General features: G+C 33.7%; 3 protein-coding genes across 5 annotated transcripts in view; 1 reads left to right on the top strand and 2 right to left on the bottom strand.

The window, feature by feature from the left end:
• The first annotated feature begins 368 nt into the window (after positions 1 to 368).
• Positions 369 to 14,093, top strand: LOC110024001 (protein TPR3-like). The gene is given in 28 exon segments (XM_020723698.1): positions 369 to 490; positions 662 to 820; positions 957 to 1,136; positions 1,300 to 1,413; positions 1,487 to 1,645; positions 4,881 to 5,061; positions 5,457 to 5,580; positions 5,958 to 6,070; positions 6,170 to 6,332; positions 6,415 to 6,524; positions 6,797 to 6,866; positions 6,968 to 7,041; positions 7,139 to 7,234; positions 7,583 to 7,678; positions 7,889 to 8,016; positions 8,345 to 8,579; positions 8,912 to 9,076; positions 9,160 to 9,261; positions 9,631 to 9,777; positions 10,352 to 10,462; positions 10,781 to 10,960; positions 11,070 to 11,198; positions 11,277 to 11,372; positions 11,750 to 11,938; positions 12,237 to 12,406; positions 13,243 to 13,313; positions 13,316 to 13,516; positions 13,856 to 14,093. Coding segments are annotated over 26 exon segments (3,414 nt in total). The 5' UTR covers positions 369 to 490; positions 662 to 740; the 3' UTR covers positions 13,447 to 13,516; positions 13,856 to 14,093.
• A 1,680-nt stretch (positions 14,094 to 15,773) lies between these two features.
• Positions 15,774 to 21,633, bottom strand: LOC110024002 (triphosphate tunel metalloenzyme 3). Of its 3 annotated transcripts, none has more exons than XM_020723701.1 (2): positions 20,926 to 21,633; positions 15,774 to 16,035 (listed from the first exon to the last, which is right to left on the bottom strand). In XM_020723701.1, the coding sequence occupies exon 1, from the start codon at positions 21,559 to 21,561 to the stop codon at positions 20,926 to 20,928; it is 636 nt and encodes a 211-aa protein (XP_020579360.1). In that variant the 5' UTR covers positions 21,562 to 21,633; the 3' UTR covers positions 15,774 to 16,035. The 3 variants fall into 3 exon arrangements, with proteins under 3 accessions (XP_020579360.1, XP_020579359.1, XP_020579358.1); XM_020723700.1 differs by having other exon boundaries at positions 15,774 to 16,032; XM_020723699.1 differs by having other exon boundaries at positions 15,775 to 16,044.
• Positions 21,634 to 22,853: 1,220 nt separating this feature from the next.
• Positions 22,854 to 27,864, bottom strand: part of LOC110024003 (hydroxyproline O-galactosyltransferase HPGT3-like) — a 38,665-nt gene continuing 33,654 nt past the window's right edge. Inside the window, exons 7-12 of the mRNA XM_020723703.1 lie at positions 26,502 to 26,625; positions 26,311 to 26,398; positions 25,209 to 25,259; positions 23,936 to 24,007; positions 23,421 to 23,533; positions 22,854 to 23,061 (exon numbers count right to left, since the gene is read on the bottom strand). Of these exons, the coding sequence (XP_020579362.1) occupies positions 23,039 to 23,061; positions 23,421 to 23,533; positions 23,936 to 24,007; positions 25,209 to 25,259; positions 26,311 to 26,398; positions 26,502 to 26,625 (471 nt within the window). The 3' untranslated portion in view covers positions 22,854 to 23,038. The remainder of the gene's footprint in view (positions 23,062 to 23,420; positions 23,534 to 23,935; positions 24,008 to 25,208; positions 25,260 to 26,310; positions 26,399 to 26,501; positions 26,626 to 27,864) is intronic.

Below are 27,864 nucleotides of genomic sequence, written 5' to 3'. Positions count from 1 at the left end.
TTTGATCCCCTCTGGCTGTGAGACTGTTGGCACCATTATTATCCACTTAAATGTTGCCACGTCATTAACTAATATGGTTTTCTGTTTAAAAAAGGTGTTCCGTGTTTACGTTTCGCAAATACTTTCTCGGCCTCCGGATTCCGCATCGTGATAGTCGACAAGGCATTGCCGGCCGCTGTGGGTCCCTTTTCTCACACTTCTTATCATAAGAAGATCTACTTATACTCATAAGTTCAGCGCTTTATCAAGCGATCTACACAAGTACTTATCACTCTCTTCTCGCTCTATCTCTCCCCACATTAATACTACCTCTCTGCGTCAAAATGGCCATTACTTTTTTAACTTATTATTGTGGAGAGAGAGAGAGGGGGGGGGAGAGAGAGGGAGAGAGAGAGAGAGAGAGAGGAGATTCATAGTTCCTCCATGGACTCTCTGATCGAGTCTGTAAGCTGTTGATCTCTAGCTGCTTCGTTGCTCCGTCGTCCGAGCTGTAAGCAAATATTTGTCGATGAGAGTTTTTTGTTTCTCTTTTTTTTTTTTAGATTTGATCTCCTGAATTATTGATATATTCAACTTTGGCAACTATTTCCCGTTCAAGTAGCTGCGATTTCTGCTGCGGCGGAGGAATAGGGTTTTTTTATTTTTATTTTTTTGTGTGTAGATTTTTTTTTCTGCTAAGTTATTGGGGGTAAAGATCTGGAAGTTTGGACCAGCTAAGTGAGGCGGATTAAGTCCACGCGATGTCGTCTCTGAGCAGGGAGTTAGTTTTCTTAATCCTGCAGTTCCTGGACGAGGAGAAGTTCAAGGAGACGGTACATAAGTAAGTTTTATTTTGATGGCTGAGATTTTTTTAAATTTTTTTTTTTTTATTTGAGCTTCAAAGCTTTTTACAGGTTTATTTAATAATTTATTTTCGATTTGGTTTGCTTGGATTTATATAATATTTATGGTGTTAGGTTGGAGCATGAATCTGGCTTTTTCTTCAACATGAAGTATTTTGAGGATGAGGTGCATAATGGTAACTGGGATGAAGTGGAGAAGTACCTCTCTGGTTTCACTAAGGTTGATGACAACCGGTACTCCATGAAAATTTTCTTTGAAATCAGGAAGCAGAAATATCTGGAAGCATTGGATAAGTAAGTTTTATCAATATTATTATTATTATTATTATTATTATTCATTACTGAGTAATGAAAGATTAGTTTTTTAGTATTACTATTATTATATTTATATTTATATTTATATTTATTTATTTATTTCAACTTGACATCGTATTGATGAAAGGAATGCACTCTGCAGGCATGAACGAGCTAAGGCTGTGGACATACTCGTGAAGGATCTGAAAGTGTTTGCCTCATTTAATGAGGATCTTTTTAAGGAAATTACACAGCTTTTGACAATGGAAAACTTTAGGTTTGTTATCCCAGTGGGTTCTGCTCCCTGATGTTGAAGTATTATGATTCTAATTACAGACATACTCTTCCAGGGAAAATGAACAACTTTCGAAATACGGGGATACAAAATCAGCAAGGACGATAATGCTAGTTGAGCTTAAGAAACTAATTGAGGCAAACCCATTGTTCCGCGACAAATTGCAGTTTCCGAACCTAAAAAGTTCGAGATTGCGTACGCTCATTAATCAGAGGTATCCTGCCATCTAATGCTCTGCATTACTAAATGCGCTCCTTTTTTTACAAATCCTATTTTTGGATTTTGACACGTGTGCTTAGAATTTCAAGCATGCAATGCATCATCTTGGCTTTAATTAGGAGAATTTTACATTTTTTTTGCGTCGTAAGAAAGAGGAGGATTGGCGGTGGGCATGCAGTATTGGATAAATAATTGGTTTACAAAGCATTCTTATAGACCGATAATCTTTGATTTATTGATTTTATTGTTCACTACAAAGAATAATTATTGTTCAGGATTTTGTTCAGTATTTAGAAATTTGTAAGAACGATGTACCTAGGTGCAGGATACTTCAGTAAAACTTGTTTAGATGGTCTTCAAGATCTATGTGATTGCCTATATATATAAGTTAAGTGATGAATTATTAAGAGAGATGCTTAGTGGTTTAAATCTTAAATGCAACTGTATAGTTTTGGACAAAAGAATAGTGTACTGAAATAAGCTCAAACTGTTTGGTAAAAAGTTAAAAACTTAAGCTTGAGTGAACTTTGGGAAACTGAAGATAGGTATCATAAAGTTAACTTATAATTCTTGGAATTTAAACCTTATTATCGAGATTAGGAGTAGTTATTAGCTGCTTAATTTGAATTTACAATTAATCAAGTGTCACTCCCATAGATAGCTTTGAGCTTTTTTCTTACGTCGTCTTAATGAATGACAGAGAGGAGAGAGCTTCACCAATGTAGCAGTACAGGGGAAGGGAAATGTGAATAAGGATTTTGAAATAAAACTGTAGAGAAAGAAAATAAAAGAAATTCATAATGTAAGCTTTTGTATCAACGTAATATGCATTAAAATTGGTTTTTATTATCATATTAATTATTACATAAAAATTAAGGCTAGAAATAGGGATAATTGAACAATATAATTGAATTATTCATAGATAAGGAATAGACTTCTTTTATTGAATTGTGATCCCTCTTTTTATGTGGATGTGTACTTTAGAGAAATATCCTTCATGAGGAACAACGATTTGCAACACAAACCTTTTTTCAATAACATCAAGTAGGAAGCACCCAGGTAACATATACAGATACAATGCTTCATGTGTAATGGTTGCAGACATGATGTTGCCTATGATAAAGAGAAATTCTGCAATTGTTGTGAGGAGCAAGGGCACATGATTAAGGATTATTAGACATCCAGAAATTTGGCACCAAATTCTAAACTAATAACAATTAGTGGTTAGTTTATAGGTTTAGCAAATATGGACAAACTTGAGCTTTACTCTTGAACTAGTTTAACAAATGATATGTATTAATTACAGCTCTATCAACCTTAGGTCGCCAAGGGAAAATACACTATCCTCTTCATCTTGGCTTGTGAATTTTGGTACTTTTAATTATATGACTAATATTTCCCATATTTTACAAAATATCCAATTATATTATGTATAATTTTTATTCAGATTGTTAATAGTAGTCAATTATTCATCAAAACTATCAGAGATATTAATTGTCGAATCCAAATCTATTGACAACGATATCCCTATTTATAGGACCAAAATTTTTTAAAGATTTTATTTCTTCACACTTTCTATAGTACTATTTATCATCTCCCTAAATGCAGTTTGAGCTCATATTTATAGGATATTTGGGTGCTATAATAGAGGTTATATTTTGATCTTATAAATAAAAACATGACATCTGTAACAAACACGAAGACATATTGATCAAAATTCCAATGAGAACATGCAAATTGCTTCTTTAGCGAGCTCTTTAAAGGTCTTTCCACCTAGAGGAATGGTGTACCGTTTCTAAATTGGCGAGTTTATTCCGAGCACCAAATGAGCTATTGCATTTGGAGTTGGGTGCCCTTTGGATTGGATGAGTGTTTATTGAGCTTGGACTCTCTGCAGTAAGCGAGTGCCCTTCGATCTCGAGCTTTCTGAATTAGTTGTGTTGGATGAATGTTTATTGAGCTTGGACTCTCTGCAGTAAGCGAGTGCCCTTCGATCTCGAGCTTTCTGAATTAGTTGTGTTTTCTGAACCTAGGTGAGTGATTTTGAAACCCACGTACCCTAGTTCTTGGTAAGCTCACTTAATTGCTTTGAATTTACACCATGTTACATATTTGGGTATAAATTAACTATTCAATAAAAGATGTCCTCTCTCTTAAGCTCTGAACTAATCTCACTTTACTTGGAAATGTGATTGATAATAATTATGATATTTGATTTTCTTGTGATTGTTATATTATGCATGGCACTCATGAAGGGGCATAAATTCGGACAACTTTTTCCGTTACATCTTTCTATTTGTGAGATTGTTTGGTTATCTTGCACTACAAAAAATCAAACTAATGTCCTCATACATTGATTATTTCTTCACAAGAATGGCCACTTAGTCAAGTAGATGTTAAAAAATCCTCTTGCATGGTAAACTCAAGAAGAAATCTACACAGATCTTCTACTTAGTGTTCTCACGCTTCTACAAAAGTAACCTATGATGTATGTTGCATGTTCATAAATTAGCTTGCTTCATGTATTTCTATTTTAACATGACAATCCCACTCCTCTACCTGTAGATAATTTTAGTGTCATCCAAATTTCTGCCATTCCAGTTTATCATAAGCGAATAAAAGTCATTAAAGCTGACTATCACTTAATTCAAAAAGCTTTCTCCACAAAGGAAATAATGGGACAAAGACATCTGTTTTCTATAGGCAAATGGATGCTTCCTTGACCGATTTGAGGGTAGATATTGGCATAATATACATTAAAGTATGCATTTAATATCATATCAGTTATGACCTAGGGCTAAAATTATGTATAATTAATTAGTCTAATCATAAATATTAATAGATTAGGAGTTGAAGCATTTTTTCCTTATTAGGATAAATTTGATTGAGCAAACATTCCATCACTGCCTTGCATAATACCTATTTTCTTTTATATAATGGTCAGATCCCTCTAGAGAAAGGCAAGTAATTTGTACACAACTCTCTGTCATTTTAGGTTGGCTTAAGTCAATGCAAGGTTGAACCAAGTAGTCCATAATGGAAAAATAAAATGTAGAAGTACGTGGCAATGAGAGTAACAGAACTTTTGTAATTTTTTTTTTCTTAGATGATATTTCTTATGCAAACTTTTCCAATAAGTTATGTTACAATAACCTACCCTCTTTTTTCCAAGATCACTTTTTGAAATTATGGGGCTAACTGGGGTTTAATATGCTATATTTATGTGGCAGCTTGAACTGGCAACACCAACTCTGCAAAAACCCAAGGCCCAATCCTGATATAAAAACCCTTTTTGTTGATCATTCTTGTGGACAACAGAATGGTGCACGTGCCCCATCTCCAGCCAGCAACCCCCTTCTAGGATCCATGCCTAAAGCTCCAGGAGCTTTTCCTCCGCTAGGTGCTCACGGGGTAGGTAGCACAGAAGTTATTTGTTAGGGAAAAATTACATACAGACTGAATCATCTGTTTATAGTATTTACATATATAACACCCAAAGTTTGATATTTACATTTGTAACACCTTGTTGTCATAAAACTATGCATGAAAAGGTGTATTTCACTTTTAAAAAGATGGTGATGGTGGTATTTTTGTCGTGATGTTAAAATTTGAGTGGTATGCATGAAAATATTAGAATGGACAACAGAATGGTGGTATTTTTGCTGTGATCTTAAAATTTGAGTGGTATGCATGAAAATATGTAAAAACACAAGAATTGTGTGGTAATTATGTAAATGTCTCCTTTTTTTAAGCATGTCGATGATCCTATTGATTCATTTTGTGTGTTTTTGTTGGATCATGTTAAGCCATTTCAACCCACACCAGCATCAGTTCCTATGCCCCTTGCTGCTTGGATGTCAAATCCACCAGCTGTGACTCATCCTGCAGTTTCTGTTGGCCCCATGGGATTTGCAACTACTGCAAACCCTTGTAAGTGATTCTATCTATGCTTTATTAAAATTTAGGAAAATTACCTACATACCATTCAATTCCTATATATTTACATATATAACACCTAATGTTCAATTTTCACATATATACCACCTTATCTAATCATTAGAAGGTGTATTTCACTTTTTAAAAGTTAAAATAGTGTTATTTAGTATATTATATGAAAAATTTTGGTGGAGTTAATGTAAAAAAGCAAAATTTAGGGGGTTAGATATGTAAATATATAAGTATTGAGTTAGATATGTAAATATATAAGTTAGATATGTAAATGCCCCAAAATTTAATTATAGGTATCACCAATCAAAACTTGAACATTATCACAACTTTGAAGATGCTGTTTATTTTCTGTAATGTAGCAGCAATCTTGAAGCATCCTAGAACCCCTCCAAACAATCCAGCTATGGATTACACATCAGGAGATTCTGATCACATAGCCAAGAGAAGTAGGCCTATTGGGATCTCCGATGAGGTTTGTTCTATGCAATTAATCAGATGATAGTGTTTTTATTATATAGGTAATGATGCAATTTTTTTTTTAATTTTTTGAAAATTATGCACTTATTTACAGGTTAATCTGCCTGTGAATGCATTGCCGGTTGCTTTTACTCAGAACAACAGTCAGAATATGTATAATCCAGATGACTTGCCAAAAACCGTAACCCGATCACTAAATCAGGGCTCCACTCCCATGAGCATGGATTTCCATCCTATTCAGCAAACTATACTTCTTGGTGGGTAGTTTAATCAACTTTTTCTTCACCATAATTGTTAAAGAGTACTCCGTCTTTGATTATTGTCTCAAACATGGTTCAGTTGGCACGAATGTTGGTGATATTGGGTTGTGGGATGTCGGGACGAGGGAGAGACTGATCCACAAGTGTTTTAAAGTTTGGGAACTTGGAGCGTGCTCCATGCCCCTTCAGGTTTTCTTCCATTGCTTGCAACTTCTCTCTACCAATGCTATAATATTTCATGAAATGGATGTAAACATGAAATGTAAACATGAAACTTTAAAACACTTCTCTCTACGTATGTAAAGTGTTTTAAAGTTTACATACATTTCATGTTTACATACATAAAGTTTCATGTTTACATACACAAAAAAATTTAAATACATAATAATTGTGTGCTACTAATGTAAATTTCTCTTAATTTATTTCCTGACAAAACTGAAATTTGCTTTTATGATCCTTAGACTGCTCTGGTTAAAGAACCAGATGTGTCAGTTAACCGCATCATATGGAGTCCAGATGGAAATTTGTTTGGTAAGCTGTTCAAGAAAAAACTTATTTATCAGCAGTTTTACAAGTTAAGTCCCAAGAGATAATTTTTAACTTGAGTACATGATTATTCTAATCTTTCATAGGTGTTGCTTACTCCAAGTATATTGTACAAATATATTCCTATTATGGTGGTAATGATATTAGGCAGCACTTGGAGGTATGTAAAGTATTCATAGAGCAAGTTGATTCCTTTGTTAGTAGTTTTGCTCATATTCTTATACAAATGAGCTCAAGTAGTACTTCTGAATTCTCAGATTGATGCTCATGTTGGAGGGGTTAACGATATTGCATTTTCAACCCCAAATAAGCAGCCGTGCATAGTAACTTGTGGAGACGATAAACTGATTAAGGTGAATTCTACTTGAATTGATGCTTTTGTTACCGGTGGCTAAAGATTAAGGGGCATTTACTTACGTATCACCACCCAATTCCTATGTATTTACATATCTAACACCTAAACTTTACTTTTTCACATTTATACCACCCATGTCTTTCATATCAAATAAAAAATACCGCCATTTTAATTTTTAAAAAGTGAAATACACCTTTTCATTCATAGGTAAGGTGGCATGTATATAAATATTGAAGTTCAGGTGTTAGATATGTAGATACATAGGAATTGAGTGGTATGTTTGTAAATCTTCGAAAGATTAATGTATGGTTGAGTTCCAAAGTCTTACGTTTAGTATTTATTGTAGGTATGGGATGCAACTACTGGGGCAAAGTTATACACGTTTGAAGGGCATGATGCACCTGTATATTCTATTTGCCCTCATCACAAGGAAAACATTCAGGTAGCAAAATTATTCTGCTCTTTTGCATCTTTCTTTTATTTTTCAATATGATTGATATTCCATTATGTTAATGTCACAAATTTTAATTAAATTATTTTTAAAGTTTATCTTTATGAATATAATAATCTTCCATGGAGCAAATTCATTTTGTACCCAGCTTTGGGCAAGATTTAAATTGTTGAAGTATTTTGTTTTTGCTTAATTGTGCAGTTCATTTTTTCAACGGCATTAGATGGGAAAATAAAAGCTTGGTTATATGATAATCTGGGATCGAGAGTTGATTATGATGCACCAGGACATTGGTGCACAACCATGGCATATAGTGCTGATGGTTCAAGGTTAAACATTTAATGACACATTTTATAGCTCAGCCTTTGTCTTGATTTTTGGGGGGCATTTACGTACATACCGCTCAATTGCTATGTATTTACATATCTAACACCAAATTTTACTTTTTTACATTTATACGAGCCAAATCATTCCAGTAACATAAAAAATGCCACTATTTTAACTTAAAAAAGTGAAATACACCTTTTCTATATAAAAATTAAAGTTTAGGTATTACATATGTAAATATATAAGAATTGAGTAAAATGCATGTACATCTCCACCCCCACCCCCTTATTATTTTTCTTTATGGCTTATATTGATTTTTATTTCTTTTAGACTTTTCTCATGTGGAACAAGCAAAGAAGGTGAATCACATATTGTTGAGTGGAATGAAACCGAAGGGGCTGTAAAGAGAACGTATCAAGGGTTCCGTAAACGTTCCTTGGGTGTTGTGCAATTTGATACCACCAGAAACAGGTTTTTAGCTGCCGGTGATGATTTCTTGATTAAGTTCTGGGACATGGACAACACCAATCTCTTGACAACTGTTGATCTTGAGGGTTGCCTCGTTGTAAGTGTTTAGATTCTCTTCTTAATAGTTTTCAATCTTAAAATAAATGTTTCTATAAGAGTAAAGTGCAAAAATAATCCTCTCACTAGTTAGATGAGGCCATTTTAGTGTTAGAATTTATAAAAGTGTCAAAATTAGTCCTTAGATTGTTTTAATGGAGAGGACTATTTTACTTTATATTAAAAAAATCTGAAGATTAAATTGAAACATTTATAAACTGTCACTAAAATGGAACCAACAAAGAGTCAGGGAACCATTTCAACACTTCTCTCGTTACTTTAAATTTAAAAGCTCTCGTGTTCTAGGCTCTAACTTTTTTTGTGTGGCCTCAGGCAAGTCCAAGGATTCGCTTCAACAAAGAGGGTTCCTTGTTGGCTGTTTCTACACATGATAATGGCATTAAAATATTGGCTAATGCTGATGGAATAAGATTGCTTCGCACATTTGAAAATCGAACTTTTGATGTTTCGAGGACAGCTTCAGAAACTGTGATGAAGGTACTTGGGTTCACCTATTTTGCTGTTTATTTCCCCACTTATAATCTAACAAAAGTAATGTAATTCTTTTTTTATTTTTGCAGCCAATAGTAAATCCTCTTTCTGCTGCTGCTGCCACAAATGCTGCATCTGTCTCCAGTGCTGCAACAACTGATAGGTCCTCTGCAGTGGTTACGGCTGGAACGGTGGGTTAACCTTTTTAATTGGGGGCGTTTACATACCCACCACCTAATTTCTATGTATCTACATATCTAACACCTAAACTTCGCTTTTCACATTTATACCACCAAATCATTTTTATCGCATAAAAAAAGCACCATTTTAACTTTTAAAAGGTGCAATGCACCTTTTCGTGCACGAGTAAAGTTGCATATATGTTAACATTGAAGTTTTGGTGTTAGATTTGTAAGTACATGAAAATTGAATTGTATGTATGTAAATGTTCCTTTTAATTTTCACAATTTAGTTGGCCTTTTCTTGCTGAACTTGCTGGAAATTTACATCTTGAAAGGCCTTTATTAACTTCTACGCAATTCTATATGTAATTTGGACAGAATGGAGATGCAAGGAATTTGGTGGATGTGAAGCCTAGATTGACTGATGAGCTCATGGATAAATCAAAGATCTGGAAGCTGACTGAAATTAGTGAACCAACTCAGTGCAGATCCCTGCGGCTGATGGATAACCTGAGATCAAGCAAGGTAGATACTTGAAAATATGTAGCCTTTCTCCATGCTGTTATTGGTAGAAATTGGTTTGAATGACAAATTATTATATGTCATTGTTGCCAAAGGCGTAAACAAATTGGTTCCATGTTATAAAATGCTTTCAAATGAAGAATTTGATGTGGTTTCATAATATTGAAGGACACGGTTGCATTAAATCATAAACACATTTTAGAATATTTTTTATCAAATCAAACTTAGAATACAGTGGCTCCTCGTTATGAGAATCAATAATGCACTTAGAGTGAAAGCTGCAAATCAGCAACTTTAAATTTAACACTTGAAATTTTAAATTTAGCAGCAAAAATGTCATTCTTCTAACAAAGTGCAGTTCAAAGACATTTGAATGCTACAGATTAGCATAAGCAATGCATGAGTAGGGAAAAAAACCTTAAATTTTGCATTTCAATTTTTATTTTAAAATAGACGGTGGTTAAGTAGTAAGTTTATTATAGCGAAAATTGTAGTGCATTTCATGTTTCACCTTGATTTTCACAATGTTTTTTTTTAATAATAGTAGAACATGATGAGTTTCCTTGTTGTGATACAGATACGCAGATTAATATATACAAATTCTGGTGTTGCCCTTTTGGCTTTAGCATCCAATGCCATTCATCTACTTTGGAAGTGGCCACGGAATGAAAAGAATTCTAGTGGGAAGGTGAAGATAAGAGTATTCCTATCATTGCATTTACATACATGCCACTCAATTCTTATGTATTTACATATCTAACATGTAAACTTTACTTTTTACATTTATACACCCAAATCTTTCATATCACATAAAAAATACCACTCTTTTAACTTTTAAAAGGCGAAATACACCTTTTCATGCATAGGTAGGGTTGCATATATGTAAAAATTAAAGTTTAGGTGTTAGATATGTAAGAATTGTGTGGTATGTATGTAAATCTTCCTACTTATTATTGTAATGTAGGTGTTTGGTTGTAGTTCATTTTTGTTATGTTCTGTTTTGTAGGCAACAACAAGTGTTCCTCCTCAACTATGGCAACCACCAAGTGGTATATTAATGACTAATGATACAACAGATACAAATCAAGAGGAAGCCGTCCCATGCTTTGCTCTATCAAAGAATGACTCCTATGTCATGTCTGCCTCAGGCGGAAAAATTTCTCTATTCAATATGATGACGTTTAAGGTAAGTTCTTCCAAAAAATAATTTACAAATTGCTTTTCGTTGTTTAAAAAAATCATTTAATGTTTTCCCCCTTGCTGAAAAAGAGTAAATTTTGCCTATTATTGTACAGGTTATGACAACTTTTATGCCCCCACCACCTGCTGCAACATTTCTAGCATTCCATCCTCAAGATAATAACATAATTGCAATTGGAATGGATGACTCAACTATTCAAATTTATAATGTCCGGGTTGACGAGGTAAAATACTTTAGTAAACAATATTTACTCTCTCATCGATATTAACTGTCAGGGAAGCTAATGATTTATCTTAAGCAGGTTAAGAGCAAACTTAGAGGCCACTCGAAAAGAATTACTGGTCTCGCCTTTTCACATCCGCTAAATGTGCTGGTCTCATCTGGTGCTGATGGTCAGGTTGTTCTTTTGTTCTGACGCTCACATCTTTTTTCAATTGGGAATTGCTTACATACCACACAGTTCTTATATATTTACATATATAACACCTGAACTTTCATGTTTACATACATGCCACTAAAATCTTTGACATCACATAAAAAAACAATTATTACTAACTTATTAAAATGTGAAATACGCCTTGTCATGCATAAATTTTAACACCAAAGTGTTATAAATGTAAATATTAAACACTAGGTGTTAGCTATGTAAATACACAATTATTATGTTGTATGCATGTACAATTTACTTTTACATTTATATGTGATATTGCTGAAAGAATCAAATTGATTCCTCTTCAACTGTTTGAACCATATTTGGTTTCTTGTTGTAAAAAGCTTTGCGTATGGGGTACCGACGTATGGGAAAAGCTGAGGAGCAGGTTTTTACAAATTCCTCCTGGCCGAACACCTACTGCTGTTTCAGATACACGTGTCCAATTTCATCAGGATCAGATTCATTTCCTCGTCGTACATGAGACCCAGATTGCCATGTACGAGGCAAATAAACTGGAATGTATGAGACAGGTAATTTTTATAAAGTTTTGACACTTTGCAACGAGTCATTTTAGTCTCAAGAGCTCAAAAAAATGTGAATTTAATCCCCACTCTCTTGTAATATGGAAGGACTATTTCAGCCCCAATTTAAAAAGCGTGGGGATCAATTTGACACTTTTATAGACTGTGAGACTAAAATGGCCTCATATAAATAGTCGGGGGACTATTTGACATTTTACACAATTTTTATGAGTTTCGACATTAGCATCTGGATCATGTTGAAGGAGCTTCTTTGGTTGTCCCTTTAAAAGTTCTTTTTGATCTTCAGTGGGTACCTCGTGAGGCTTCTTCTCCAGCAATCTCCCATGCCAGCTTCTCCTGTGATAGCCAACTGATATATGTGAGCTTTATGGATGCTACTGTATGCATTTTTAATGCTTCAAACTTCAGACTTCAATGCCGGATAAACTCAAGTACTTATCTTCCAGCTAATGTTAGGTATGTTTTTAGGAAAAAAATTCTGCTTGCATTATTAATGGTCTCTTATGGTGCTAAACTGTAAAGTTACATAATTTGTTTTTTTCTCTGAAAAATCCCTTGCAATCTTCTGCTCAGAATTATTGAAGCATGAAATTTTTGCAATTACTGGAATGCATTATTCCTGATAGTCATTATTTTTGTTAGGTAGAAAAGATTGAAAACTTTACGGTTTCATTGTAAGCCTAATGATAATTTCACCCTCGAAGCTAAGAATTATTACTGTGCGTGCATGAGAAAATTAGAGAAAAAGTTAGTGAAGAGATTAAAATGAATCCTTTTGATAAGTAGTTCACTCTGCAGATTTCACAAAATATGTTCTCAATAAGTATAGGAGAAACAAAATCCAATAAGTTTTAGGAAATAGCCATAAAAGGGTTTTCCAAGGGAATGGCTAAGGAATATCAAACTTCAACAGAAAACTTATTATTTCATTTTACTACTAATCGTTTAATAGGGAAAAAATCTTTAATGTTACTTGTTGGACTAATGAATGCAAATTAATAATAATAATAATAATAATAATAACAACAAAAACAAATTAAAGACAAAGTTTAAATTAAATGTGACTATAGATTTTTCTGAATACATATCTTATGGTTCTTTTGATGATCTCTTAACTTAATTCTATATCTAAAAAATTCTCAGTTTTTTTCATTTGTTGTTTATTCAAACAGATCCTGGCTTAAAATTACTTTTTATAGCCACCTAAATACTTAATATGGTAATTTAATTAACACAAAAAACCAACTTTAAATGAACCAAACCTGTTGTTGATGTTCTACACTTTGTTTCAGCTCCAATGTCTATCCTCTTGTGGTTGCTGCACACCCATCCGAGCCAAACCAGTTTGCCTTGGGGCTAACCGATCTCCCACCCCGGCCCTTGAACCGCTCGAATCCGAAGGAAAATGGGGTGTTCTGCCGCCTACCGAGAACGGGTCAACAAGCAGCCTACCATCATCAGTTCCAACTGGAATCTCCGCTTCCGAACAGCGATGATTAAACAAAAGTAATCTGTGGATCATTCTTTTCCATGTGATCTTCATCTGGAAGGGCCCTTCTAACAGTGGTAATAATTGTTTTAGATTTGGAGATTAAAATACATGCCACTTAATTCCCTACGTATTTACAACTTTACATATTTAACAGCTAAAGACACCACCTTATCTATGCATGAAAATGGTGAGTTCACTTTGCTAAAGTTAAAATGGTGGTATTTTTTAATGTAATATGAAAAATTTTGTTGGCATAAATGTAAAAAAGCGAGGTTTTTTGTGTTAGAAATGAAAAAAACATAGGAATCGGATATTATGTATGTAAATTCCCTTTAAGATTTTACTGAAGAATATTCAGAAAATTTAACTGCATTATTGGTTCAAAGTTTCCATTTTTTCTTGACATGTTTCAGTTCCGACTTTTGGACTACATATGCTGTTGCTCTGAAGGAACCGGATGCTTGACATGAAGCTCTCCTTTCTCCCTCTTCCTCTCCCTGTAAGCAAGGTTCTGTTACAAGCACAGTTTATATTATGTATGTACTTCAACGTAAATAGGGTGGATATATTAATTTATAGTGTTTTTTTATTTTTTATTTTGAAATGTTGCAATGAACTATTATTGCATCAAATTGTAGTTTTTTGTTGAAATTCGATTAATCCTTTTATGTGTTTTTTTTTTTTTCATTTTGTTAATACGTGTTATGACTTGTGCAGTTTGTATTTAGTAGTGATAATATATTTTGTAGTTTATCTATATGCTTTTTGGTATGCTAACTTGATCATTATTGTTGAAACTTCTCAAACTTGACATGTATTAGAATGTGTATTTTCATGTAAGATATTAAGGGGCAATATTATCATTCAAGCTTACATTATCATTTGTGTCATTAGGATCGAATTGATGTTTGGTTTTATTCAGATTGGCTGAATTGGTGATCAAATATGTTGTGAACAATGTAATGACTAGTCAGTGTACGCGAGAGATGATGCATCAACCTAGAGCATGTGAAACACTTGAAATTAGGGGCATTCACATACATGCCACACAGTTCTGATGCAATTACATACTAATACCCACCTAAACTTTTATATTTGCATTCACATCACATGAAAAACACCGCAATCACCATCTTTTTTAGAAATGAAGTACATTTTCTCATGCGTAGGTTTGTGACACCAAAGAGTATTATAAGTGTAAATATGTAAATACATCAGAATTGTGTGTTATGTATATACATTTTCCTTAAAATTAACTATTTGTTTGGGATCCTATTTGTTTGGGATCTATTTTTGCTATTTTTGTTTTTTTTTTTTCAAATTTTTTTTTTTAAAAGATATGTTTGTTGTGTTGTTTATATGTTATTATTATTATTTTCTTTCTAAAACATAATGATATTTTAATCAAATATGTTTTGTTTCAAATTAAAATAAAATAAAAATGAAAGATGAAAAAATAAAAATAAAAGTGATCTCAAAGAGCCCTTGGCCCAAGGTATTGAAGATTACCTCTGAACCATTTTAACTTGGTAGGTGTGGTCTATTTGTATTGTGTGGTATGTAAATCCCCAATAAAAAATTATATTTTTATTTTTTGTGAAGATTTATGTATTTCATAAGAAAATTACTTAGAAACTGGATTCAACGAATTGAAATAAAGGAAGATTTACATAAATATCAGTCAATTTTTATGTATTTACATATCTTGCACCTAAAGTTCAACTTTTATATATGCCAGCTTGCCTATGCATGAAAAATGTGTAGTTTACTTTTTAAGAGTTAAAATGCTGGTATTATTTACCTGATGCGAAAGATTTAGGTGGTATAAATGTAAAAGTTTAGGTGTTGGATATCTAAATACATAGGAATTGGGTGGTATTTATGTAAACTTAAATTGCTTTTGAACAACAAAATAAGAAGTAATGCGTTGTAAATTCTGACTGAAAAGAGAGCATAAGTTTTGCTAAAGGATGGCCTTAATTAATTGAATTTTTTTTTTATTTTATAAATAAAAATAATCTATAGGGCTTTAGATGCATAACACCCAATTTCTATCTTTTTACATATCCAACACCTGAACTTCTGTATTTGCATTTATACCCATAAAAAATGCCACTATTTTTAATTTTTTTTAAAAAAAATGAAAATACACCTTTTCATGCAATTGTTAAGGTAGCATACGAGTAAAAATTGAAATTTAGGTGATGGTATATATGTAAATACATTGGAATTGAGTAGGATGTATGTAAATCTTCTTATTATTAAAGGTTCCACAAAAAAATTACATCTAATGAAGTGATTGAAAGTGAGAATGTAGCATTTAAAAGTTACACTAATATTTCCTCCAATCCATTTGTCACTATATCAAAAGGGACACCATTTTGGATGTAGTTTGCTCCAAATTATGCTAAGTAGTGAAATTTTCACAAGCATCACCACCATCTTCACCAAATAAATTGTCGGTTCACATTAAAAAATTACATAATTATGAAATTTGGCACCCACCCCCATCACCCGAGTCTCCAAATCTCCGAGTTCTTCGGAGTTCTTCATGTCGTTGTTTCTTCCATAAGATGATGCTTTGGGCCAACTGCTACATGCTCTTCAAAACAAGATTTCTTTATTGTTCATGCAATACAAGTCCACTAAATTATAGCCAAGAAAGAGCAATCTTTCATAGTAGATTTCAAAATAGTTATTCAGTGTCCATTATAATCCATTATTTATCCAATTTCTAAAAATAAAAGTCATGCAGTGTACTCCTAATCATTTATTATTGATGACTAATTGAATGAACCTTATTTGTGAGGCCAATCGAGCATTGTCATGACTGAATTTGTGCACTTCTTATTCTACTCACCTCTATCACTTGACCCATTATTTAAAATTGCGCAATTTGAGAGACGCTTCGAAAAAAAATGTGTCGAGGTGTGTACCTTGATCTGCTAGTGTGAGACATATGACTCATATTTTTTAAGCACACCTCGTTTCAATTAGATTGAGGCGCACACTTCATTCGCTTAAGTTTCTTTTTTTTTTTTTTTTCAATTCCTATGATACAACAGTTCAAATACTAACCAAAGCGCAACCCACGCTCAGCTCTCACCTCTCACGCAAGATCTCCTTGTCCCTCTCAGGACATCCTAGTCAAACTTCTCAGTGCCACCACCTGCTGCTTCTGGCATTGCCACCGTCGCCATTTCTTGTTGGCGTCGTTGAAGCCTGCTACCCGCCATCGCTTGCCGTTGCCATCGTCTTTGTTGTTGTCACCCTCACCCCCCTTCTTCTCGAAAAATTATTACATACGGACACCGCATGGGCCCATTTAAAAAAAAAAAAATTTTTGATCAGACGGTGGAGATCGGTAATCGACGGTGTAAATCGGACACCGGTATGAAATAATTTTTCCTTCTTCTCATCACCAAATAGTTTAAAAGTTTCCACAACTCTAAACCTTTTTTTTTTTTCCTTCGAATACTTGCATGAGTTCGAGTTTGTCTGAATAGAAAAACAAAATTTTTATTCTAAGATTTTGTAAGAAATTGTTAAAGGCAAGAAGAAATCTACATTGGGTAATTGAAATAATTCAGCATAAAGATATAACGTGCAAGTTGACATTGGAGGCAATAATAAAACTGTTTATTTGCGAAGTCAGTACTGCGAGAAGGTAGTTAAAAAACATTTTGGCTCACATAAAAATAATAAACCATGTGCTAAAGTGTCATAAGTAGTGAAAGAGGATATGGAATCATGTCAACACGACTAAATTTGATGATAGAGTCAGCTCATATTATGTGAGTGAGCGTAGCGGCAATGACTCATCATGTCTACAACTAATGTCTATTAGAGGTACAAACCTAGAGGGATCTGCAACTCAGAAAATGACTCCAGAGTATGCTAGAGAGATACATAAACATGTTCGCATGGATAGTTGAGATGTTCTTTTATGAGAATGGCATTATTCATAGTAGCAAACTTCCCTTCTTACTTTAATATGATATGTTATATCTATTTATATTTTGAGAATATTAATTTTAAAGGGGGAGCTGAGTAATAGAGATAAAAGCAAAAGAAAGATTAAAAGAATATGTAATTAACCTGAAGTAATAACAATATCTAATGGGTGCTTTAACATAAAAATTAGAAGTTTGATTAATATTCTGATAAATAATCCATATGATACTATGTTTTTGAAATCTGTAAAAGCATTGGATCAGATGAATGATGCAGAGCAAGTTTTTAGACAGAGAGAAGAATTTGGGGAGCATTTGATGGTCCAAATTGTGAGATAATATTAATGCTTATAGAACAGCTAAGAATAAATTAATAGAGAAGCAAAAATATCTAATATTAGATGCATTATGCTGCACACTGCTTAAACTTAATTTTATAGAAGCTTGATGAATTGCTCCAGTACAAAAATACCCTAACTAAAACCAAGAAGATTCACAATTATACTTATTCTTGGGTGTTTTATTACCTTTGATGAGTAAGTTTTCTAAAAAAGAATTATTACAACCTTCTTAACTCTACATAGTATGTTGGAAGCTAGACAACCATTGAAGATAAAAGTTCACAATCACTCAATTGCTTAGATATGCACGAGCAAACAAAAACAAAGGAGAAAAAAGTCTAAAATAAACATTTTAATAAAAATTTTGGCATATATGGAATAACAATCATAAAGTCATCAGTTCAAGTTCCAAAGATGGTGGATGCAAAGAAAAAATTTAATTATGATTTTATTTATAATCCAATGGATAAGACCAATGAGTTAATAACTAATAACTTAAGCTGAGCAGATACCAGTTATAGAGAGATTTTCAATATTATTGATGCGAAATAGGAGTTTCAGCTCCACAGCCATTTACATGCTGTTGAATATTTCTTTAACTCTCAATTTCTATATGCAGAGAACAAATCCACTAATTTTGATATCTAGTTGGGGATTATACTTCTCTGGACTGATTGATTGTTATTCCAACTGAGAGGACAACTGCTGATATGCAATTTATTCTACTTAGAAATAAAAAAAATTAATTTAAAATGTTCTCAATATACTTTAAATATTTAATGTGTTCATTAAAATAAAGACCGGGTATTTAAATAATAAATTTTTAATTTTTAAATATACAATTTTCTTTTAAAAACAATCGTATGGTGAATTCAGTTTGGTGATAATACTCCAAAACTACAATATTTTATAGTTAACGTACTAGGACTTACATGCTCGCCATATAAATGTGAGCTTAATTAGAATATATAATCAAGTTCATACAAAGAAAGAGAAATCACGTCACAATCTCAAGGATAAATTCCTCGACACATGCATTGTACAACAAAAGATTAATCAGGATCACATGCTATATGAAGATATGTTATCAGATGAATACTTGTTGGATGACAACAACAAATTCACACCATCTGAGTTATAACAAGTTTTAAACGTTAATTTGTTTGATGGAGACAAAAACAACACCAACACATTAAACACTAGACAATAAGGGATAAAAAGAAAATATATTTATACAAATTTGCTTGTTCGACATTGTCTTAAATGTCAATTAATATTCTAATTTAGTATGGATTATAGAAGAGAGATAATTATGGTTAAAAAAATAGAAAGAATGGTTAGACTCAACCAAAGAAGAGACAGAGGAAAAAGCTATATATTATGATGATGACTCAAATGAAGCCTCTTTGAGTGATGAGAGTGCTAAGGATTTTTTATTATTAATTAAATTCTTATTTAAATCTATATATGTTGTTCTGACCGACAATAGAAGTGAGAGAAATATATATGTTAAAATCATCTTATATTTTACTTTGATATTCATGTTACTTTCATTTTATTTTTATATTAATTTGGTAAGTTGATTTCTATTTTATATTTTTTTGCTTTGTGCAAATTATTACATTATATTTTGCGGTTTACACAATTTTTTATTTAATATAAACATAATTTCACTATTTATTATATTAGAAGGTTAATGTTTTTCTTTAATATAACTATAAGTTATAATGCTAATATAATATATTTTCTCTCTTTATTTTGACTCTACATAAGTTTCAAACTGTGAAGCTTAGCCTCGGATCTTCTTAAGGCTTACATCTTATCTCAAAAATGAATAACGTCTCAATACTCAATTCTGCAATATTAAACATTGACTAAATCTATCCAGAAAGTTATTTATATAGCTAAAAACTTCCTGCCCTAGTTCAAAGCATGGGCTAGCCCCAAGAACGTGACCCAACTAAGGATATTCTAAGTATATTCAGGGGGAAGCATGGTTTTAAAAACTAAGTGGACCAAATGATTCGACGAATTCAACCATGAACCGATATTCAACCAATTCAATGCAAATTCAATACATTTTTGCATAAAATCAAAATAAAATTAGTTAAAACCGGGGGGTTGAATTGACAAACCAGTGAACAAGTCAGATTTCTAGAATCAGTCAGTTCAAATATTGTCTAATTTGAGTCTTTTGATTTCACTCTAATGGCAAGAAATAAGATATTTAAATTAAAAATGAAAAAAATATATCGTATCTCAAAATTTTGATTTAGAATATTATTCAAAATATTCGAAAGTAAAACATTTTAAATTAAAATATATTTATTAAATCAATAAAATTAATATTATTGCATTGTTATTATATTATTTAAATTATATTAAAATTATTTTATTATGTCATCCACTTCAACCGTGATTGAACAATTGAATCCTTCTGATTCAATATCCAATTCGATTTTCACAACCATAAGAGAGAGCATAAGGCCACAAAACGTACTCTATAAATTTAGCAAGACAACTTAGCAAACTCGTCCAACCAACTTAGCCAAATAGTACAACTAAAGCAGTTCACCCAATCAACTCAACAAATCAGTTCGGCAAGTCAAGTCAATTTCATCGATTCGCCGCATAATTAGACAACCCTACGCCATATAAAGAGAAACACACCTTGTTATATCATTGATATTATTTTAATGTATTTTCTTCTTTTTTCGTGTAGCTATTTATGTAATCACCCATAGGGCCGACCAAACTTAAAAAAAAAACACCCATAGGGCCGACCAAACTTAAAAAAAAAAAAAGGAGAGGCAATGCAAAGGGTATGACACTTTGTTCCGGATATAAAGGAATTGCAATATCAGACAGAAAATTTTCTCTCTTCTACATTTCTTATGTCATTTCTTCTCTCCTCTGGCAAGCCCTTTCTTAGGACAATTTAGACTTCAACATTACCCATTGACGGCTATTCCCAACATATTAAAAGAACACTGGTAATTGGATAATCCCCTACGCCTTCAATAAACCATTTATCATTCAATGAACTACCAAACATTAGTAAAATTTCTGTAGAACAATCAAGTCTCAAAAGCAGCACCACTCTAACTAAAACATAACAACCAAATCGCCAGAAATTAAGATTCTACACCAGCAAAAAAAATAAAAAATAAGATAAAAAACAGAACTCACTCAGGGAAGCAGCTTTCCAGCTTTGAAAACTGCAAACTTGGATGCTTTGGAGTAGGAATACTCCACCCCTTTCTCCAACAAAAACCCCTCCAGCATCTCCTTGGCCTTCTCCGGCTCTCCAGTCTCGCATTCCAACTCATAACTAGCGCCAAAATCGTACCTCGTCTCATCAAGCTCCAACGTCAGCCCCTCCTTCCACCCATACACACCCCTCACATTCCTAAACCCTCCCAAACAGATAAAAGAACTTCCTCTCTTCTCCTCCCCCTCCCCCCCAATCCCAAACTCATCCCTAACCCTCCCCATGATCTTCGATGATGCCGAAAGGCAACCCAGACGCCAGGGCTCGGCGACGCAAGCGCGGCCGAGCGCGGGATCGATGTCCTCCTCGATCTCTTCGACGCGACTGATACCGTCGACGAGGCGGGCGCGGAGCTTGAGAGAGAGGACACAGCGAGAATCGCCGTCGTAGAAGCGGATGCGGGCGACGGCGAAATGGTTTGAGAGCTCGCCGGCGGATCCGTCGAAGAAGAGGTTCTCTTGCATGTGGGTACGAAGATGGAAGGGAGCAAGCGCGTCGGAGAGGCGCTGATGGGCGGCAGCGTTGGGGAGGCGGAACTTTACCTCGACCTCCATGCTTAGGGATTCGAAGGTGGATGGAGACGACGCAATGGGCCTTCAACGTTGACCACTACGATTTTATACTAAACAATAATAAATTGGCAAAATGGAAACTCTTTTAAAAATAATTTTAAAATAAATGACGATATAACATTACAGTTATTAACACTATATTCATTTGTATTTTTTTTTTAATAACCATATAACATTGGTAGAACAATAGGGCATCATTTTTTACTCTCCATTTTTCATGTATTTTTCCCCATTTATCATTCCCGTCTTACTTTTTCCCCATGGTAACGTTGAATACTAGAATGAAGTTCATAGAGATATGAAAATGGTGAATATCGCCGTTCAAGTAGAGGCTCGTCTTTCGAAGTTTGCCGGTCAAATAAATGACGGGTATTCTATTGGCGTTCTCGGCGATGGAAAGGAGGCAACTTGCGCTTTCAAATGAAGCCTTACTTGTTTTAAGCTTTGTTTGAAAGAGCTTCCTTTAAACATCACATTCATGGAATGAAGTAGGGCATCCGCAGTTTAAAACAATAAAATAATTCCATTTTTGCATGATAATATAAGTAAGTGGTTTGGATCTGGAATTTTAAGGAGATGAATCTATTAACTAAGTGAATGAGGTGCCAAGGGGCCTCTTCGTTCCTATCAAGTTTTTTATAGAAGAAGCATACAGTGATTCAATGTGCAGAAAATTCCAACCGTCAACTTCAGTGCCTAAAAGACCATAGCTTCAGCTTGGAGAGCATCAAGTGCATGAACTGGAGTTTGAATATATATATATATATAATATATATATATAAATAAGCACATTACCACCACCTCTAGCATTTATGAAGGTTCAACCGGCTAATAACAAAATGACTAAAACTAATTGCGTTATGGAAAAGTTGACTCCAGTTTTGATATATCCACTTGAATCATGTCATATCATATACATACATCGACCAAAAACACTAATACAGTCACTAACATGCTATAAGAAAAAGAAAAACGGCAACTAGCAAGCCTAGCTAACAACATCCAACAAGATTGGCAATTATAAAAGAGAAAAGGGCTAGAACTTGGCACATTTCGAGCAAACTCTTATCAAGTTAAGCACCGAGCAACTTATTAAACGTGCATATCATTTACAGCCTTAGCTAGAACTTAGCACATTTCGAGGAAGACGAAAAATAAAATTGTTAGATATATGATTTAATTGGGTGTAATTAAAAACTGTCACTTTTCCAACTTAAATAAGGAAAAAGAATCGGAAAAGTAAGCCAAGAAAAAGAAAAAGATCTGAAGGGACATTTTTTCACTGTGATACATTTAAATTAGCATAGGCATGTAAAATTTGACAAATATTTCTACATTTTTAAAAAATAAAAAATATTTATAAAATATTCCCAGGCTTACAAATGCACCTCCGCAGCTTGCATATGTCTCTAGACCACTGGACATCTAAAGCTTTTATCCCACAAATTAGCGCTACTGCTCAGGCCCTGGAGCAAACTTTCTCTGTAAATTGAACAAAAAAAAGATATAACATCATGTGGGCAGGGTCATTTACATACATTCACACAATTCTTACAAATTTACATATTTAACACCTAAACTTTGCTTTATATATTTATACCACGTAAATCATTCAGATAACATAAAAAATACCACCACTTTAACTTGGAAAAAAAAGTGAAATACACCTTCATGATTAGGTAAGGTGATATGTATGTAAAAATTAAAGTTTAGGTGTACGATATGTAAAGACATAAGAATTGAGTGGTATGTATGCAAGTCTTCCAAAAATAAATACACGCTGATTTAATTTTAATAGCAAAAAGTGGAAAAATATTAGATAATAAAATTAAAATGACTACCCTGTCTGGTGCTGCTGCAACAAAGCCGGTCATCATCAACATAGCTTGCATCAAGGCCCATAATCCATGAACCCACAGAGATGTCATCATGAGCGTAAGATTTTAGAGACGCACTGTGTATGAGCAAAATATGGAGATATGTCAGTTATTATGAGTAAATCCCTTTATGGACTGTTTAAGTGTTAGCATAAATGAAAATAATTTTTTATATTAAGAAAATAAATCTGGGGCATCTACATATATACCACAATTCTTTAGTATTTACATATCTGATACTTAAATTTTGATTTTTATAGTTATAACACTCAATTTTTAATATGAAATAAAAAATTTTACCATCAGTAATTTTTTAAAAGTGTTTCAGACATTTTCATGCAAAGGTGAAGTGCTATAAGTATGAAAATCAAAATTTAAGTGTTAGATATGTAAATGCATAGGAATTATGTGGTATATATGTAAATCTTCTATCAAATACAAATTTATGAAATCCATGCTGTGAGAAATTTCACACTTACCTGTTTACGTTGACATACTGTGCCAAGCTTTTTGATAGTATGATCATGGAGCCAGCTGCATGTCGAAAGTATCTATAACAAGAAAAATGGAAGGTTAAATCAATATTGAAAAGAAATTGGTTTTGGGTTCAAGGACTTTCATAGGGAGCTCAGGCTTTCTAACTAAGAGGCCTTGCATATATGGTGGGTGGGTGGCGGGTGGGGGCGTTGCCGCAATTGAATACACATGACATAGTTCTTATGTAGTTACATATCTAACACCTATTTCCATTCATATCACTCAAATCTTTAACATTGCATTAAAACTAGCCTTTTTCATGCATAGATTTATGATATCGAAGTGTTGTAAGTGTAAAAAAACAAACTTTGGGTGTTAGAAATGTAAATACATAAGAATTGTTTGGTATGCATGTAAATTGGCCAAACAAAACCGTCAGCGTGAGTCAATGCAGCAAGAATAAGCAAGCAAATTGATGATGCTACTCAGTGAGGATACAATGCACATATTAAAAAATCAATTCCAACTATATTGGGGAATCATATAGTAGAATTTAAGGTATTTTCAAGTTTCAGCCCTTTTCTTTTCACTTGAAGGTATGGATTTCATTACATAAATGAAATGTCAAAGATGTTGAATATTTATAGTAAAAGAAAAACTACTTTCAAATTCAACTTTACATATAAAAAGAGTGGTAACAATTTTCAAATCAATCTGCAAGCTATAATAAGTTTCATTCAAACGTAAATACAAACTAAAACCTTTCATAATCAAGAACAAACTACTTGTATTTCAACTTTTACATATATAAAAAGTGGAAATAACTTTCAGGCTATAACAAAGGGCTCTTATTTAAATTTTAATAATTTTCATGCAGCTCTATAACAAAGGGCTCTTCTTATTTTAATTGATAAAATGTTCTCAAATCTATGGGTTTGAAAAGATGCGTAACCTCGTTGGTCAACCAAGATTAGAATCTTCGCCGACCAACAGACTTCACAAATCATGGGATATGGTGAGCTTTGCTGTCACAGGTCCAAGTAGAACTGCACCATTTAATTAGCATATTCAAGTTCTATATCTACGTGCTAGGGGAAAAAGGGAGCATTTACATACATACCACCCAATTCCTATGTACTTACATATTTAACACCTAATTTATTTTTTACATTTAGAGAAATTATTTAAATTAAAGGCATGGTCATGGCAAATAGAGGAAGGGCATAAAAATGGAAAATCAACAACTAGTTAAATAACATTCATAAGAGAACTCACGACTTATCATCACCAAATTTCCACCAGTCAGGCTCATACCACGGTTTTCCTCTGCAAATAACAAAATTGATCAGAAACACAAAGAAAATATAGAATAGTAGGGATTTGGATTAGTTTGACCCACAAAAAACTGCTCATGTTATTTTAAGAATTAGCATACTTTATAGAAAGAATTTAGGTGTTAAGAATATGCATCTCACTGAATGTGACGTTTTAGAAATGAGAAAAATGTCAAAAAAATCCGGTGAGTAAATTTAGTCCCATAGTCCATAAAAGTATCAATTTAGTTTCTAGACTATTTTAATGGAGGTAAAAGATAACCCTTTATGAGGACTATTTTAGACCGTATTAAAAAAATATATGAGACTAATTTGACACTTTTATGGACTCTAGGATTAAAATAACCCCTGTAAATAGGCAGGGGACTATTTTGTCACTTTACACGTTTAGAAATTTAGATCAACAAATCCAAATAAAATGATAGATGTTCACACAGCTTTGAATTGACGATTGCAAAGACAATTTCAGCGGAAGAATATAAAGCAACTCTAAAGATTGTACAATTTTAGAATGTTCGAAGAGTTGAAGAATTATTCACATTTCATTCACAAATTAGCTACACTATATTCATATTTGAAGAGCTATAGAGTGGTTAAACAGATATACAAAATATGTTGAAGGCAAAGAACTAAAGTTACTAGTAAAAATATCATCAAGTTAAGCAGTTCAAATAACATCGACTGACCTCCAAAGCAATAAAAGTTAACTGCTTACTATAATAGAATAATAAAATAACGAAAATGTACAATGTAGCACAAAATTCTTATGCATTTACATATCTAACATCTAAGCATTCATGTTTACACACATAGCACTCAAATCTTTAATATCAAATCAAAAATAGTACTATCATCAATTTTTAAAAGTGAAATCCACCTTTCATGCATAGGTTTAAAGCACCAATATGCTATTATGAAAGTTAAGGTGTGAGATATGTAAATACAAAAGAATTGTGGGTGGTGTGAGATATGTAAATACAAAAGAATTGTGGGTTACGAACATAAATTTCCCTAAAATAATAGTTCAAGGGTTAGAAATTTACTCCTCACTAACTACAGCACCAGACTTCATGCATCCCAAATACGCACCATGTCTATCATGATGGCTTTTAAGGATTTCGATGAGTCCATCTATTATGCCACAAAAAGGAACAAAGTGAGACAACGTTCATCATTGAGAAAGCTAGTGTTCAATTTATTCTTAAATTAAAGAAGGAAATGATAGATGACTTACTTATATCAATGTTTACATCATCATCAACTTTAACATAGAAATCTGCATCCCATTTTTCAACAGCTGTGCTGAAAAAGAATTTAACCTTTTTGGACAGCTCCTCGCCAGCTTCCTCGTGGCTATCCTAGAAGCCATCGAGAGAAACCTAGATAAGCATAAATGTGAGGATAAAGCTTGAATATTATACTTGCATGGTCGTTTGAGTTATTTTATGTATTTTAGATTTTACTATTTTAAGGATTCTTCTAGTCTATCACTAAATTTGTCCCTAATTTGTTAGTAGTTTATTAGTAATGTATTAATTCTACCAGTAGTGAAAGTTGGAACTTTTAATTATGAAAGACAACTTATTGTATGAACAAAACTCTTCTTGTAAGCATGGAGATTTTCCTTTTCATCCATCTACTTTGAAAGTTTTATCCTTGATTAGATGTCAGAGTACAATATTTTAGGAGATGACATTGCCTAGTACATGCGATGATGCGGGGCTCTCAGACGTGGAAAAAGGGAGAACACGGGTCCCTCAGACACGGGACTCCAAGGAGGGTTGAACCATGCAGTTCAGCAGAGTCGGTCCAACAGGGAGGCTAGACCGGCCGCCCAATCTATCAAGTGGGATTGGGCACTCCCGTTCCTATCCTACCGCTCCTCCTTTTCTCCTATTCTGATTCTTGTCTTCTTGGTTACCGTCAGCCCCTCCGTGCCTTTTTTGTTTGTCACCTAAATGGGAAAGCCTCCCCTTCCTATTCTAGCTTATATATGTGTTGTTTTGATGGCTTAGAGTTGGTTTTTGATGATTCCATATTTTAGTTTGTTACCTATGAGCCGTTTCTCCCTTCCGAGGGTTACATCCCACAGCGAGGAGACGCTCCGGCTGTAACACGTCCAAGGTGGTGAATGTCTCAAAGGGTTCGGGTGGTGCTCCGACTGTAGCTCGACCCCGCAGAGATATTTCTCCTTCCAACTCTCTTCCCCAATTTTCCTGCCATCCCGAGCTTGCAGCCACCAAGCCTTCCAACCAGCTGCAGCCGCCCTTACCCTTGCCTTCCTGCAGTCGCCGACCCTCGGTTCTGCCTTCCAAAGCTATCGGCCAACCTTTCCGTCCATCAATTGTACCCGCAACATCCAACCAACCCCTCCACCTACTATCTATCCAACACCAAGCATCCCCCCCGGGGTGTCGTAGTGGAAGGTTCGTGGATTGGAGGATGGCAAGGGGTGGCTATCCGAGGCGATGGCAGCAAGCTAGAAGGGCTGGAATTCATAAAATGAAGTGAAGAACAACAACAAGTACTGTTTGGGGGTGGCTACAGTCATGGACTGTCGGGAGCGGCGTGGGGGAGATGTCGAAGGGGGAAGAAAA

The sequence above is a fragment of the Phalaenopsis equestris genome, unplaced genomic scaffold, assembly GCF_001263595.1.
Source record: "Phalaenopsis equestris unplaced genomic scaffold, ASM126359v1 Scaffold000240, whole genome shotgun sequence".
Lineage (NCBI taxonomy): Eukaryota > Viridiplantae > Streptophyta > Magnoliopsida > Asparagales > Orchidaceae > Phalaenopsis > Phalaenopsis equestris.
This window is presented reverse-complemented; position numbering and strand designations above follow the sequence as displayed.

Excerpts from the sequence above, each read along its gene's own strand:
- LOC110024002 (XM_020723701.1), bottom strand. The coding sequence starts at position 21,561 with ATGGAGGTCGAGGTAAAGTTCCGCCTCCCCAACGCTGCCGCCCATCAG.